We start from the raw sequence: 13,760 nt of genomic DNA, 5'->3' as shown, positions 1-13,760 counted from the left end.
TGATCTACATGAGACTCGGAAACGGGGAAAACGTCTTCAGGGGGTCGAAATCGAGTCCGATCCAAATCTGCAGTCCAAATTGAGCTAGCTCGCCATCAACTCTCAAAAAGACAGTAAATGTGATCCGATCTCGTTGAGATAAAAACTGGCCTAGCCAAATCTTGCAAACAAGACACTCACCAAATTTGAAATTGAAATTACGTAAATTTTGTATTTTACAGGGATCTCATTTTTTTTGAACATCAGACATCAGAAACATTTCTGACAATTATATTTCTGATAACTAGCAGTTATCAAAAATCAGATCGACTTATCAGAAAGGCCTCTTTTTCTGATGTCTCTATTCTGATAACCTATGAAAGTATCAGAAAAAAACATTTCTGATGACCTCTTTCTGATAAATCATAGACGTTATCAGAAAATACTCGAAATCTGATGTTTTTTTGTCAAGTTATCAGAAAATCCACCGTTTATCAGAAAATTTCTGAGTTGATTTACACCAGTGGAGTCTCCGAGTTCGCGGATTGGACAATGAGCCCCGCGGAGCCCCGCGGAGCCTTGCCGCCTCGGACAGCCAGCAGACTTCCGAGAAGCGTCTGTCGCTCCGTCTCTCTCGCACTCATTGGGCGTCCCGTGTAGGTGGGAGAGAGACAGAGTGACGAAAGACGGAATCAGTCTGCAGCGCAGCCCGGCGAAGCCCCACGGGCTGCGAGACGGCGGGGGCGGGGCGGGGAAGGCGGAGCCACCAACCAGCCGGAAACAAAGGCCTTCCCTCGCCCACGCCACCGCCAGCGCGCCGCCCAGCCGCTTTCATCAAAAAAGGCGCGAGATGGAGTCGGGCGAGGCGAGGCGTGGCGGAGCCTGTCAATGACCACACCCAATCACGGGGGGGAGAGAGAGAGAGAGAGAGAGAGAGAGAGAGAGAGAGAGAGAGAGAGAGAGAGAGAGAGAGAGAGAGAGAGAGAGAGAACCAGGTTAGGCCACGTCAAAACATTTCCCAGAGCGATGCCGTACTAAGCTGCTGGCCGGGCCGCAGCCGACTGGCCTACCCGCACCCCGGGCCGCCTTCGCCGTCACGTCACAGCCTCGAGGTGCAGCGTGTGAAAAACCGATGAAAAATGTGTCACTGTTTCTCATGCGCGTGTGTGTGTGTGCGAGTGCGCGCGTGTCAAGGGGATTGGGGACAGGGGGCGAAGCCTGTCCGGCGAGGTGCCCGCCCCGCCTCGCCCCGCCCCGCCCCGCCCCGCCTGTCGACACTACCCCACCTCGCCCCCTCTCCCTTCCACCCCCGCCTCCATTCCCCACGCCTCGCCACGCTCGCTGAGCGCCTCGGTGTGACACCTCTGGAGGCATGCGTGCGTGTGAGACACGCGTGACAGAAACGGCTTGGGAGAGGGAGAGAGAGAGAGAGGGAAGGGGTAGCTTGGTGTGATAAGCCACATACTAACGGGCCCTCCCTCCTCGTTCTACATGTCTCTCTTATCCGCGCCCCGGCTTTTCCGCTGTTTATCTCGGAGTTTAAATTCAATTACGTTTTAGTCACGAGGCAGCCGCTTGCTCCGCGCGCCGCGCGCGTAGTTAGTGAATTTTATTCATGCGGTGTAGGTGCGAGGCAATAATCGAAAAATTATTCCGCGTTTCTTCCACCAGGCCAGGTGTGAAAAAAAGAGGGAAAAGCATTCGCGCGTGGTTAAGCAGTGCTGTGCTCTCCTTGCTGCTTGACACCCCGTATTTATTCTCTCGCTCCAGCCAACACGTACACACACTTTCTCTCTCTCTCTCTCTCTCTCTCTCTCTCTCTCTCTCTCTCTCTCTCTCTCTCTCTCTCTCTCTCTCTCTCTCTCGCACACACACACACACTTCCGGATTCTAGCCGCTGGCCTGCTCACACACACACGCACACACACCTACACACACAAAAAAAAATCGCTGCAACTTTCGATGGGCTTCTTACATTATTTACAGTCTGAGACGAGACCTATCAAAGCCACACTGCAAACACACACACACACACACACACGCACACACACCAAGCTGTCAGCCTGCTTGGCGCGTTCTCTCTCTCCCCAGCGGGCCCCTCTCTCTTCGCCCTGATTTCCGATAGTGGTTCCCTACTGCCCCTAGTGGACCTGAGTCTGCGGGCCTCTCTGCCGCGCACCAGGCCTCGGCCACGCCTCCCCAAAGGCCCCACGCTATAAAACAGCAAACCTCGGAGACAACTTGCCACCGCGGGGCCAAACTGCCCAACACGCAACAGCCAGGCAACAGCCCGCTGAGAGCCCCAAGCCCCTTCCCCGATCTCTGAAAGGGGCCGCCTGCCGGAGTCGATCGCTATCACCACCCCAAATGACAAATTTGGCGTTCGGCCGTGTTCGGGGGGGAGGGAGGTGCGAGAGACTTTGACGTTCGGTTCGCTGACGCAACCCGTTTGCCGACCAGCAGACTGGTTCCGAGAGTCGCCCGAGACTCTTTGGAATCAGTCCGCCCGCAGTGCATGTCCGCTCGGACCACCAAGCCTCGTCCGCCGAAAAGCAATTCGCTTATTTGTTTGCAGTGGCGCGACGTCGCCGCGGCACCTCATTACCAGTGGAGTGGGTCGATGCCTTTCCGCCCTACTTGCTCGTTCAAGGCTGTGGGCGTGTGTGTCTGTGTGTGTGTGTGTTTTACGCTACGCTGGTGAGGCATCCCAGGGGAACATTGAACCGAGCCACGAAAACCAGCGCGACCCTGGCAACTCCGTGCCTGATTGGTGGAGAGCAGCGGTCAAGCCAGGCCTCGGCCGGCCACGGCCCTGAGCTCCGAGCCTCGCCTCGGCCCCGGCCTCCTCAGCGACCACTTGAAGGCGCGGCCAAGTTTCGCGGCCGAGAGCTCGCCTCGGACGAGGCGGGGTTCAACCGTACGGGAAACCAAACCGTTCGGGGAAGACCGAACAGTGTGGGGCACTGATTTAGAAAAAAAATATAAGGGACGTTGGTGAAGATGTCGGGACATTCCATAACAGCGAGACTTCAACAAAAGCGACGATGTGCACTGGGTCGTGGTGTCCCGCGCGGCTCCAGAGCCCCGCCCCCGAGGTTCTCCAAGACGCGCCGCGCGGCCCCGAGGGGGGACAACTCCGCCAAGGAGGGGCCCAGATAGCGCCGAACGTGCAATTAATTTGTTGTCATTTTAAGAAGAATCCTTTCTTTCCTCGTCCCGGCAGACCAGACAGGAACCGCGGGAGGAGACGAAGAAATGGCTCGCATGCCCGTTGTCATGTTGGCCAAACTTTTCTGTTGCCTTTCATAACGTTTTTATCGGCTTGTGTCATGCCTTAAAATGGGATAAGCAAAAAAAAAAAATGTTGTTTTTTTTTGTGGTTTTTTTTTTGCTGAGCGAAGCGAAGCACCCTGTTTGGGATTTTGAATAGCTCATTTGTCCGACCCCCCCCCTGATACCTTTAGTTTACAAGAGGTATCTTCCTCTGTTTATTTTTACTATATTCATATGCGTATACATAGTCGAAGCTCCATAGTCCAAGCTCTATAGTCCAAGCTCTATAGTCCAAGCTCCATAGTCCAAACTCTATAGTCCAAGCTCCATAGTCCAAGCTCCATAGTCCAAGCTCCATAGTCTAAGCTCCATAGTCCATATTCTATAGTCCAAGCTCAACAGTCCAAGCTCCATAGTCGTACGCCAAGCTTCATAGGCCATTTAGTTTGAGAATAAGATCTGTCGCGAGTAGGGTATGATCTTTCGCGAGTAGAGGAAGATCTGTCACGAGCCCGTTAGGTTAGGTTAGGATTGGTTGGACCATTTAGTTTGAGAATAAGATCGGTCGAGAGTAGGAAAAGATCTGTCACGAGTAGAGAAAGATCTGTCACGAGCCCGTTAGGTTAGGTTAGGATTGGTTAGACCATTTAGTTTGAGAATAAGATCTGTCGAGAGTAGGGTAAGATCTGTCACGAGTAGAGTAAGATCTGTCACGAGCCCGTTAGGTTAGGTTAGGATTGGTTGAATCATTTAGTTTGAGAATAAGATCGGTCGAGAGTAGGGAAAGATCTGTCACGAGTAGAGAAAGATCTGTCACGAGCCCGTTAGGTTAGGTTAGGTTTGGTTGGACCATTTAGTTTGAGAATAAAATCTGTCGAGAGTAGGGTAAGATCTGTCACGAGTAGAGTAAGATCTGTCACGAGCCCGTTAGGTTAGGTTAGGATTGGTTGGAACATTTAGTTTTAGATTATTAAATAGCCTTCCGTCGATTCAAGGAGAAACCAACCATTGCCGAATCACAATCCTTTGCGCAAAAGCATACTTCCTGGCTATCACCCCCCAAAAAGAAAAGAGGCTCATTTTCAAAATAAACACATCCAAATTTACTACTGATGAAAATGCATTTCCATCTCCAGCAGAATCCAGCTCAGCATCGAGGCCGAAGGCCTTCCCCTGGCTAGTAAATTGAGAGTGGGAGGCTCTACTGCAGGGGTGGCCCCGCCTCCGGCAGACTGGTTCCGAGAGTCGTTTTCTCGGAATCAGTCTGCAGCAGAAGCAAAGCGCTGCGCCTCCACAGGCGACGCCCCGGCGCTCGTTTCCGAGAACTCGAAACCTCGGCGAGTCGCCCAATTCGCTGACCCACTGGAAGTGACGCGCCGAGCCGCGACGGCCCCCTGCATCGGAACGAGGTCCTCCGCTGCGTTCTACGAAGGTCTCAAAGGAGGGGGAGACTCACCGCGTTGTCCTGCAGCAGGCTGATCTTGCAGTCGATGGTGGCGGTGTTGCCCACCTGCACCGTCATGCTGGTGGCGTTCGTCTCGAACGTGGGGCCGAAGCGCTGGTTGTGGTGCATGTGCTTGTGCGCCGACGACCGCGCGTCGTAGATGTAGTTGAGCATGGGGGAGTCCGTGGCGCCCTTGGCGGAGGCGGCGGAGGCGGCGGGGGCCGTCCTCTGCGTCGACAGCACCACCACGTCTCCGGGGCCGGCGGCGTAGCTGATGCCGGCCGAGAGCGCGGCGGACAGCGCGGCGGGGGTCGGGGGCGCGGCGGCGGGCGGCAGGGAGGTCGCCGCCGTCGTCCGCCAGGTGGACAGCGACGTGGCCGCAGACGACGGCGACGGAGACGGCAACGACGATGACGTCGTCGGCGGTGGCGGAGTCGGCGCCATCGTGGAGGTAGACGACGGCAACGCCGACGTCTGCGGAGAGTCTGCAACACGAGGAAGACCATCGTTACCAACACGCCTAATGCTCCGGATGGAGACAACTTGCCACAGTGTGGGGAGCTGTGATGGTGAAAGAGAGAGAGAGAGAGAGAGAGCGAGAGAGAGGGAAGCGGAGAAGGGGTGGAGTGAAAAGGTATACACCGCCCCCGCCACAACGCGCTCCGTGGATAATTGTTTGCGCAAACACGTTTAATTCATAAAGTTATGTCTGGTCACGTGACACGCCTACATTTCCAAGCCAAACACACACAGTCACACGGCGCGGCACGCTCGTTCACGGGTACACGCGCGGGAAGGCGAACAAGAAGCAGTGTGGCGGTTTTCACCGTAGGCAGTCAAAAACTTTGTCACAACGGGCATGGCCTTTCCGTTTGGAGTGGACTGTCCCACGCAGTGCCACGCAGCGGTGCAGCGCGTTGAAGAGCCGCCCGGAGTTTTCATTTCGAGGAACACCGTCGGCCTGCGCCCTCCACAGCATCAAGTTGTACCAGCGCCATAACCCCGTTCCGTTCCGTTCCGTGCCCCGCCCCCATACGCAAATAGTACCCCTGCTTCGCTGCTCCGGGGTCCCCGAGAGCCTCGCCGAGTGCGCCAGCGCCGCGCCGGGCACTCTCCTCCCCCTCCTTCAAGTAAGGCGAGGTTTAGTGCCATGTCCTGTCGCAGCCACCGCGCCAAATAATTAAAACAAAAGATTCAGCAGGGAGCGGCGCGACATCGCCACCACATTCACATCCAGATCCACTGCGGCGACTGCGGCACACATTCACATTGCCACAGTGCCGCGTGGCGTGGCATTCGCACAGTGGGCCAGAGGGCCGGTGGAGGCGGTCAAAATCCCGGACGGGTTTTGAGCTCTAGAATCGCTAAATAGGACTCGAACCGGCCGTGTGACCCCACCAATGGATTGCTCTCCGAACGAGAAATCCATTGGTGGGGTCACACGTTCGGTTCGACTCCCATTTAGCGACTCTGGAGCTCAAAACGCGTCTAGAGTTTTGGCCACCTCCACCGGTTGGCCCACTGCGCCTGATAGACAAGCGCCAAATTGGTGGCCTTCTTTAATTTCTGTTTCCCCCGAGACCCCGAGGCCCCAGCGATCGCGGATTGGACCCGGATCGCACTTAGAGTGCCGCAGCCCGGACGCCACCTTTTTTGCGACGGGCCCACCATTCGGGGAATTGGTTGGGCGTGCGCAGATTTGGAACACACCCAAAAGTATGAAGCACTTCAGAGAAAGAACGGTGGGGAGGGGAGGGGGCTGGCCGGTCCGGGCCAGAGCGGAGCAGAGAATCAGTAGGCGAAAGTTGACGAGAAGGGGCTAGGAAGGCATTTGCACGCACAAGCGGCACAAGCGGCACAAGCAAAAGAGGAGAGAGGCAAAGTTTGGCGGATGCGTTTGTTTTATCGTGACCCCGCTTCCTGAGGGGCAGCGAGCCGCAGCGACCCGCGCGGCCCCTGGGGAGGGCGAGGCGAGGCGGCCCTCGGCCAGCGAGTCAGTGTCGTGGAAACATGCACCAGCAGACGTGTGCAGTTAGCGAGTTCCGAGAGAGACACGCCGAGACCGCCAGGGCCAAGACCACGGCCACGCTGTCACGCTCCGCGAGGGGGAAGGGAGTCTCTGCCTCGGCGCTGTCGGCCAGTTGACACACTTTCCGATGGGAATTCTGGAAAAGATTCATTCGTACATATTGTTTGTCGTGCTGGGCTGGGTCCCTATTTGAACTGTCTGTTGGCAGAGAGTGAGCGTGTATGTATGTGTGTGTGTGTGGTTTTTCATTTCAACTCGGTGTTCTGCGGGATTGGCAACCCTGCTAAGCAAGGGGCGGCGGAAGAGTGCCGTAAACAGGCGGGCGAAATTAACATGGCGGTTCCCGGAAAGAGACAGAGACAAGGGGGGGGGGGGAAGAGAAAGTCGGAGAGGGAAGTGCCCGGGGCAGTGCCTGGAGCAATGCCATGGGAGGGAAAAAGGCGGACCGTGATTTGTGACCCCCGGAAAATAACAACAAGGGTCAAAACTGAAACCGCATCTAACCCAACTATACTGCCGTTGCGAAATTACAAGGCCTTCCTTCTTTCTTCCTTCCTTCCCCTTCTCATCCTCCTTTTCTTTCTTTATTTATTTCTTTCTTAACCTTCTCCACTTTTAGACGTTTCAGACTCCGCTTTGGCTATCGCGCGGACCGCAAAAGGATAGACGATAATGAAGAAGAGCAACGAATAAATATTAACCGAAGGAATAAGCGTCTAGCCTCGCGGCCGGCCTCACTGTGACCTTAACGGAACCCTCGACGATCCTCGCGCGCTTTGATCAGCCACAGCGAAACCGAAAGCACGGGCTCGTCTGCAGGCAGAATGATTCGCGGAGTCGTTTCGGTCGCTCTGTCTCTCTCGCACTCGTGGGGCGTGTCGTATGCGTGCGAGAGAGACAGAGCGAGGGGTGCACGCCCCTTGCAGACCGGCAGAGGAAGGCGTGTCACGCGACGGAGACGAAGAGTCGCAAAAAGAGAAAAGCGGCGGTAAAAGTATAAAGTGCACTTCGGTTGCACTTCGGAGGCACTTCGGTTGCAGTTCGGAGGCACTTCGGGACCGGGGAAGGAAGAGGCGGCCACCATTACGACGGGTCGCGTCATCCCAGCCTAAGTCCAAATTGATTTCCGGTGTCTGGCCGTGAACGCCGTGGCGACACCACCGTCTGCCGCGCTTGTGTCTGCGTGTGTGTGTGTGTATGTGAGTGAGTGGGTGTTTACGTGGTGGTCGTGAACTTGAGGCGCTAATGCGACCCGGGGATCGAGCGGGAAGGGGAGAAGTGGGCATCTGCATAAGCCGGCCGTGCCACCGGTTTCCACCGCCGTGCGTTTCGGGGGGAGTTGCCCAACAAGCGAAAGTGCTGTTACTGTCTCTATCGCTCGGCAGCGTCAGCGGGCAATGTGAGGAGCGGCGACACTTGAAACCCACCTCCCTCTTCCTTCCCCCTTCCTTCTCCTCATCTACCCGCCGACGGTTGAGTGGAACTTGTCGAGGAAATAACTGCATGTAAATTGCGCAGGGGTGGAAAACGGAAAATTTGCATTAAGTGTGCTCTGTAAAAAAAAAAGAGTAACGCGTCGGGACGCGGCGAGTGCGTGTGGGCGGCGCGTTAATCGTTTAAAAGAGCAATTTGCGTGGACAAGAAAAGTACACTGTGAGAGTGAAAAGCTGAAACAATAAACAAGCAAACAGAACATTGCTTTTGTTTCTATAGCTGGACGCGCAGAGTTGTTTCAGTGAGAAATAGTTCAAGAAGGTAATGTGGCGAAACGGTAACTGGGGATTAAGTCCGTGACGCGTGGGAGGGTAGAAAGAAAGGAAACGGGGGAACGGGGAATTCCCTGCGCTTCGACGACGCGACGCAGCGTTCTTCCTTCCGCGGCGAGCAGACGCCCCGGCCAGCGCAGTCAGCGTGTTTTGATGTAGTGCAAGGTAACGCGTTTCCAGAAGAAAGCTGAGCGCGCTGAGCCGAGGTGTGCGGGAAGGGCGCCATCCCATCCGACGACTCGTTGCACCTCTCTCGTGGTCAACTTGCCCCCGTGATTTCTCCCTCGGCCTGACAAACTCAGTGGCGGCGGAGCGAAATCCACGGGAAAGATAGTCCGGCGGCAGGCTGCAGCCAAGGCAGCCCCGCCCAAGGCATTGTTCCCCGGCAGATCCAAGGCGGGCAGGCTTTCACCTAAACAGTATTCTTCCTCCTCCAGGCTGGAAAATGTTTAATGAATGGGATTTGGGCGCGTTAGCGTCGAGCCAACGCAGCGAGCGGTGCGCGGCCCGGCCCGGCCTGGACCAGCCACCAGCCAGCGGGATACGCAGCGTCCGAAAAGTTTGCGCGGCTGCAAAGTGAAAAGGAAGAGGGCAGCCCCCGAACTAGGTTATTAATGTCGGTGCAAACCTAGATACACACACACACATACACACACACACACACACACACACACTGGCACTGCGAAGCGACTTTGGCCGCCCGCGGCAACGTCCTGACGCCTTCTCTGGACGGCCGGCCGAGCGTCGAGTGGAACACGGAGCGGCGGCGGTCTCGGAGCACAAACTAGGCAGACACTGCTGCAGCCGACGGAACAATGTAGCCGCTCTGTGGCGGCTGGTGTGTGTGTGTGAGTGTGTGTGCCCTCACTCCACACAGACAGCGTTATTGGGAGGAGTGCTAATCAAGAGCTGTTCTACCGATAGCCCGCATCGCGCTAAGCACACGCGGGCCTGACCACGTGAACACACATACACACCACACACACAGACACACACAAACGCACACACACACACTCGCTTAAACATACACGCGCGAAGCACGACTTGCCGTTCCGGCTGATTGGATGAGGTAGAGAGTTTTCCTGCATCGTGTGCCGCCGTTTCTAATTTTTTTTTTGAAACTTTTTATTATATATTTTTTTCTTTTTTTGTCGCGCATCGGGTTGGCGTGTGGGTCCGTAATTAGGAGTGGCTCATCATCGAAGAGGAAAAGGGATGGAGGATCGAGAGGATGGGCGACTAACTGGGTGGAAAGGGGGCAGGGCGCCAGGGCCCCGGCCGAGGAGCGGATCAGGCAGGCAGGACGGCCAGACGCCCCTGAGGCAAACGGCGAAGCGAAAGTCCCCATTGTTTTGGGAAATTCCAGCCCATCAGGGGCCCACTGCGTCACTCACCCTTTCAGTGTTTCGCTCGGTTAGTGCCTGTGTCAGCTCGCCTGTGGCAGCTCACCCGTGTCAGCTCGCCTGTGGCAGCTCGCCTGTGTCAGCTCGCCTGTGTCAGCTCGCCTGTGGCAGCTCACCCGTGTCAGCTCGCCTGTGGCAGCTCATCAGAGCGTCCGCCAGGTCAGGTCTGCGGTCAACTACCCGCTCTCCGCGCGCTCGGGGCGGTTTCGCTCGAAACAAGAGTCGGGCAAAGTGCGCGTTACAGCGGCCGGCAGGCTGGAGTCGCTTTCGTCTCTCTAAAGAGAACGCCCCATGAGTGCGAGAGAGACTCTCGGAATCGGTCTGCTGGAAGCCGCGGCCCCAATTCGGCTCGGAATGCCCCGTCCCGGTGGAGGACACAAGGACACCTCCGCAGCGCCATCTGCCGGCGCGGTGCTGCACGGCCGGGGAGAAGCAGCGAAGATAAATAATGTGTCACTGAGCCTTGGTGGGAAAGGCAGGGCAAAATAAGTGGCATAATTCAATGGCGCATTACCCCGGCCAAGGGTTAAAGTGGCCGGGCCAGACAGGCCGGGCTAGGCTGCCCAGGCCACTGGAAGGGAGGAGAGAGGTCTTACTCGGTGACGACCAAGCGGCAGATTTAGTGCCCCCTGTCTTGCGCTATCGCGCGCCACGCTGCCGGCTATCATACCTCGTCTCCCCGGGCAGTGCGCGGCAGTGCACAGCCACAAAGTCCACATGGCCTACATACAAAGGCCCGCCTCGCCCGCCTTGCTTTTCGGAGGGAGGGACGACTTCTGGCGTCGGACAAATCTCGCAGCGGGCGGGGCACAGCGGGCGGGCGCGTCAGGATAAAAGACCTCTAGAGTTTAAAGTCAAAGATACCGCAACTCCGTTGCGTTCATTTCCCATGGACTGTCCCTTGAAACGGCAAAGGATGAAGCCAAGGATGAGGGGCTCTGTCTGGACCGAAACACTCGAGGGGGGTGAGTTACTCCGGCCCGGCTGGGGTAGTTACGATGAAATATAGACGGACACACGCACGGCCGCCATCGCCACCGAGGAGGCCCCCTCGGCACCGCCCAGGCCCCTCCGCGGAGCGCGCGAAAATAAGCGTGAAATGGTGTCCGTTATCACGGGGCTGGAGGGGGCGACGGCCCCTATCAGTCTCCCTTCGGCGACAGCTTTGACAGTCGCCACGGACTTCGGCATCTGGCCGCTGCGGCCGGGCGCGCCCGCTCCGCCGCGAAAACACTCAAAGACCGTCGGTGCTATTCTTCTCGCGTGGGCCGCTCGTTGAAAGGGACGCACGGCCCGCTTGCACTAGGCCGCCCTGATTCCAAAAAAGAAAATTCCGAAAAAAAAATGTAGTGCACTTTAAGCTGGGTTTCTACTATTTTCGTAACCTTTTTCATGACTTGGCGCCGAAAATTTTTTCGAAATTTTCATAATCATATACATGGCAGCAAACGGAAATTAATTTGACTATTCTTTACATTGTTGAAAAAAATTGTTCAAAATTTTAAAGTGTTTTAAAATTTTTGATAATGTCTTGCAGGATTTTTACACTCACTTCTCCGTCAAGTTTCCTATTGGGAAACGCAGTGGCGCGGCGAAAGCAAAGGAATCGAGTCTGGAAACAAGTTACTGCGTGAATCGCTTTCGTTAGCCACTGCTAAATGGGGTGATGAAGGGATGACGGTGGCTGTGAGTAGTGCCCCACGCTCATTGCAGTGGCCCAGCCCGGCCCAGCCCGAGGCAGTTTGCCAAAGTATCGAGATAGCACCCGCTTCCGGCGGAAGGGGTAGAGAGATAGAGAGGAAGCGAGGGAGGGGGGAGCAAGGAGGGAACAGAGGACAATAATAATAATTTGGTATATGAGCCACTTCGCCTCTCCTCCGTGTGTGTGTGGGTGAGAGAGTTGTGTGCCCATGTGTGTGTGTGCGCGCGCTGGACAATAAAAGAAGCAGGTGGCACTCGATAGAAGAAAGTCTGGTGGCATGAATTAGGTCCCAGCTGTGTGGCCGCGCTCGGCCACGCCACTGCATACATGTGAGTTAATTAAGGGACCCTCTCCAAGAAGGGGTGGAGCAGAGGGAGAGAGCGACTGGAAGGCCGGAGAGTGACGAAACAAGAAAAGCAGAGAGGCGGGGTGGAACGCCAATCCCGTTTCGATACTCTTTGTGTCGAGCGAGATGAGGCACGTCGCCTCCAGGCCCTCCAGGTCGCCAGCAGGCGGTCTCTCTCGCACTCGCAGGGTGTTCCTCGCGAAAGAGAGAGACGAAGCACTGTCGGGGAGCTGACCTGCGCACCGTCCCTGCTCGAAAGGGAAGGGAGACGACGAGGTCTCTCCCCCCCCCTCCTCCAGGCTGCCGACACTTCCTCGCGACACATTTTGATATTTTGGCGGCCAGCCAGCAAAGTGGCGTCCCTCCTAAACTGCATCGCCGTATTTTAAAGCCCCGTCCCACTACTCGCCGGGGCCTCCTCTACTCGGATCCCCCCCCCACCCTCTCCCTCCCCCACCATCGACCTAGAGGAAGGCGCTCATCAGATCCCGCCTCGCATCGCCCCGCGGAGCTCGTTACGGCGAACCCTTCCCTTCATTTTCTCTCCGCCATTTCAAACGTTCACGGCCATTTCTTTTCGTTATTGTGGTGTGTTGTTTGTAGTGCGGGGGTTGTGCCGTCCCGCACCCACACCCACACCCACACACACACACACACACACATACGCGCGCAGCAAGGAGTTCACACACTTCCGCACATTTCCATCAGGAAAACTCTCCTGTTCTCTGACGTTCGGCGTGAACGGTGGGTATTTTCCCGCCTCCAGGGGATCAAAGGCTGCCTCGAAAACTAAAGCGATTTCCTTTCCCTCGTAATTGAATATTCAATGGAGTGATTGAACTTTTTTTTATAGTTTGTTTTTTGTTTTCATCCGCCTTGCGTCAGCCTGAGCGAGGCGAGCTGGCGGCCTGCGAGTGCCCCGTGCTCGCCGTGCCTCCAGCCCGGCAGGCCGGCAGGCCGCGGCCCCTCAAGGCCCCCCGAGGCGCCCGGGGCTGTTGTGAGAGCCAGGGCCTGGGGCTGTTTGCGTGCTGTCCTGTGGGAGCGCTCTGTATGCCCTGCCGCGGTACGCCCCGCCTCGCCCTGCCCCGCCTCCAGGACGACACGAGTCCTGTGCGGGTCGCCCCGCCGATTCGCTTATCGTCCTTCTTTTGGCCAAACTTGGCGTCCTCCTCGCGGAGCGTCGCGAGCGTCGCGCGTCGCCCAAATCCCCGGCCAACTCGTCGACAAAAAGCTGTGCGCGCCGACGGCCGTGACGGCCACCTGTCTCCCTCCGTCGCTCTGTCTCTCTCGCACTCATGGGGCGTTCCGTAAAGGTGCGAGGGAGACATACCGACGGAAACGACTCTCGGAATCAGTCTGCTGCAGATACCCGTGCACGCTTAGCGCAACCAAAGACCCATAGTTTGTTTGGGGGGGAGGGGGGTCAGAAAAAAGGTTAGGAAAAACCCAGGGGCTGCAGATCAGGACGGCTGCATTCACTGCCGGGGTCGCAACGGCTCCCGAGAGTCCTGGACGAGGTCCTGGACGTCCTGGAGGAGGGCGGCACGAAGAAAAATAGCAGGCGCCTCTGTCGGGGTGGAAGAGGTAAAGGCACCTCCAGAGGAGGGGGGACCGGCTGGAACGATATGAGAACGGCGGGCGGGAGAGAGAGAGAGAGAGAGAGAGAGAGAGAGAGAGAGAGAGAGAGAGAGAGAGAGAGAGAGAGAGAGAGAGAGAGAGAGAGAGAGAGAGAGAGAAAGAGAGAGAGAGAGAGAGAGAGAAAGAGAGAGAGAGAGGCGAGGCGTCGGGAAATAAATTGATTCCTCGGGCCTAAAGCAG

At 56.6% G+C, this 13,760-nt stretch overlaps 1 protein-coding gene and 1 long non-coding RNA gene across 2 annotated transcripts in view; both read right to left on the bottom strand.

Moving 5' to 3' along the window:
- Positions 1–4,950, bottom strand: part of LOC117643795 (tapasin-related protein-like) — a 66,690-nt gene extending 61,740 nt beyond the window's left edge. The window contains exon 1 of the mRNA XM_034382892.1: positions 4,709–4,950. Within this exon, the coding sequence (XP_034238783.1) occupies positions 4,709–4,870 (162 nt within the window). The 5' untranslated portion in view covers positions 4,871–4,950. The remainder of the gene's footprint in view (positions 1–4,708) is intronic.
- Positions 4,951–5,009: 59 nt separating this feature from the next.
- Positions 5,010–13,760, bottom strand: part of LOC117643513 — a 58,138-nt gene continuing 49,387 nt past the window's right edge. The window contains exon 3 of the long non-coding RNA XR_004587622.1: positions 5,010–5,181. This is a non-coding gene — a long non-coding RNA (uncharacterized LOC117643513). The remainder of the gene's footprint in view (positions 5,182–13,760) is intronic.

This window comes from Thrips palmi, unplaced genomic scaffold (genome assembly GCF_012932325.1).
Source record: "Thrips palmi isolate BJ-2018 unplaced genomic scaffold, TpBJ-2018v1 HiC_scaffold_17, whole genome shotgun sequence".
Taxonomy (NCBI): Eukaryota; Metazoa; Arthropoda; class Insecta; order Thysanoptera; family Thripidae; genus Thrips; species Thrips palmi.
Note: the sequence above shows the minus strand (reverse complement) of the source record. Positions and strands in the feature narration are given on the sequence as shown.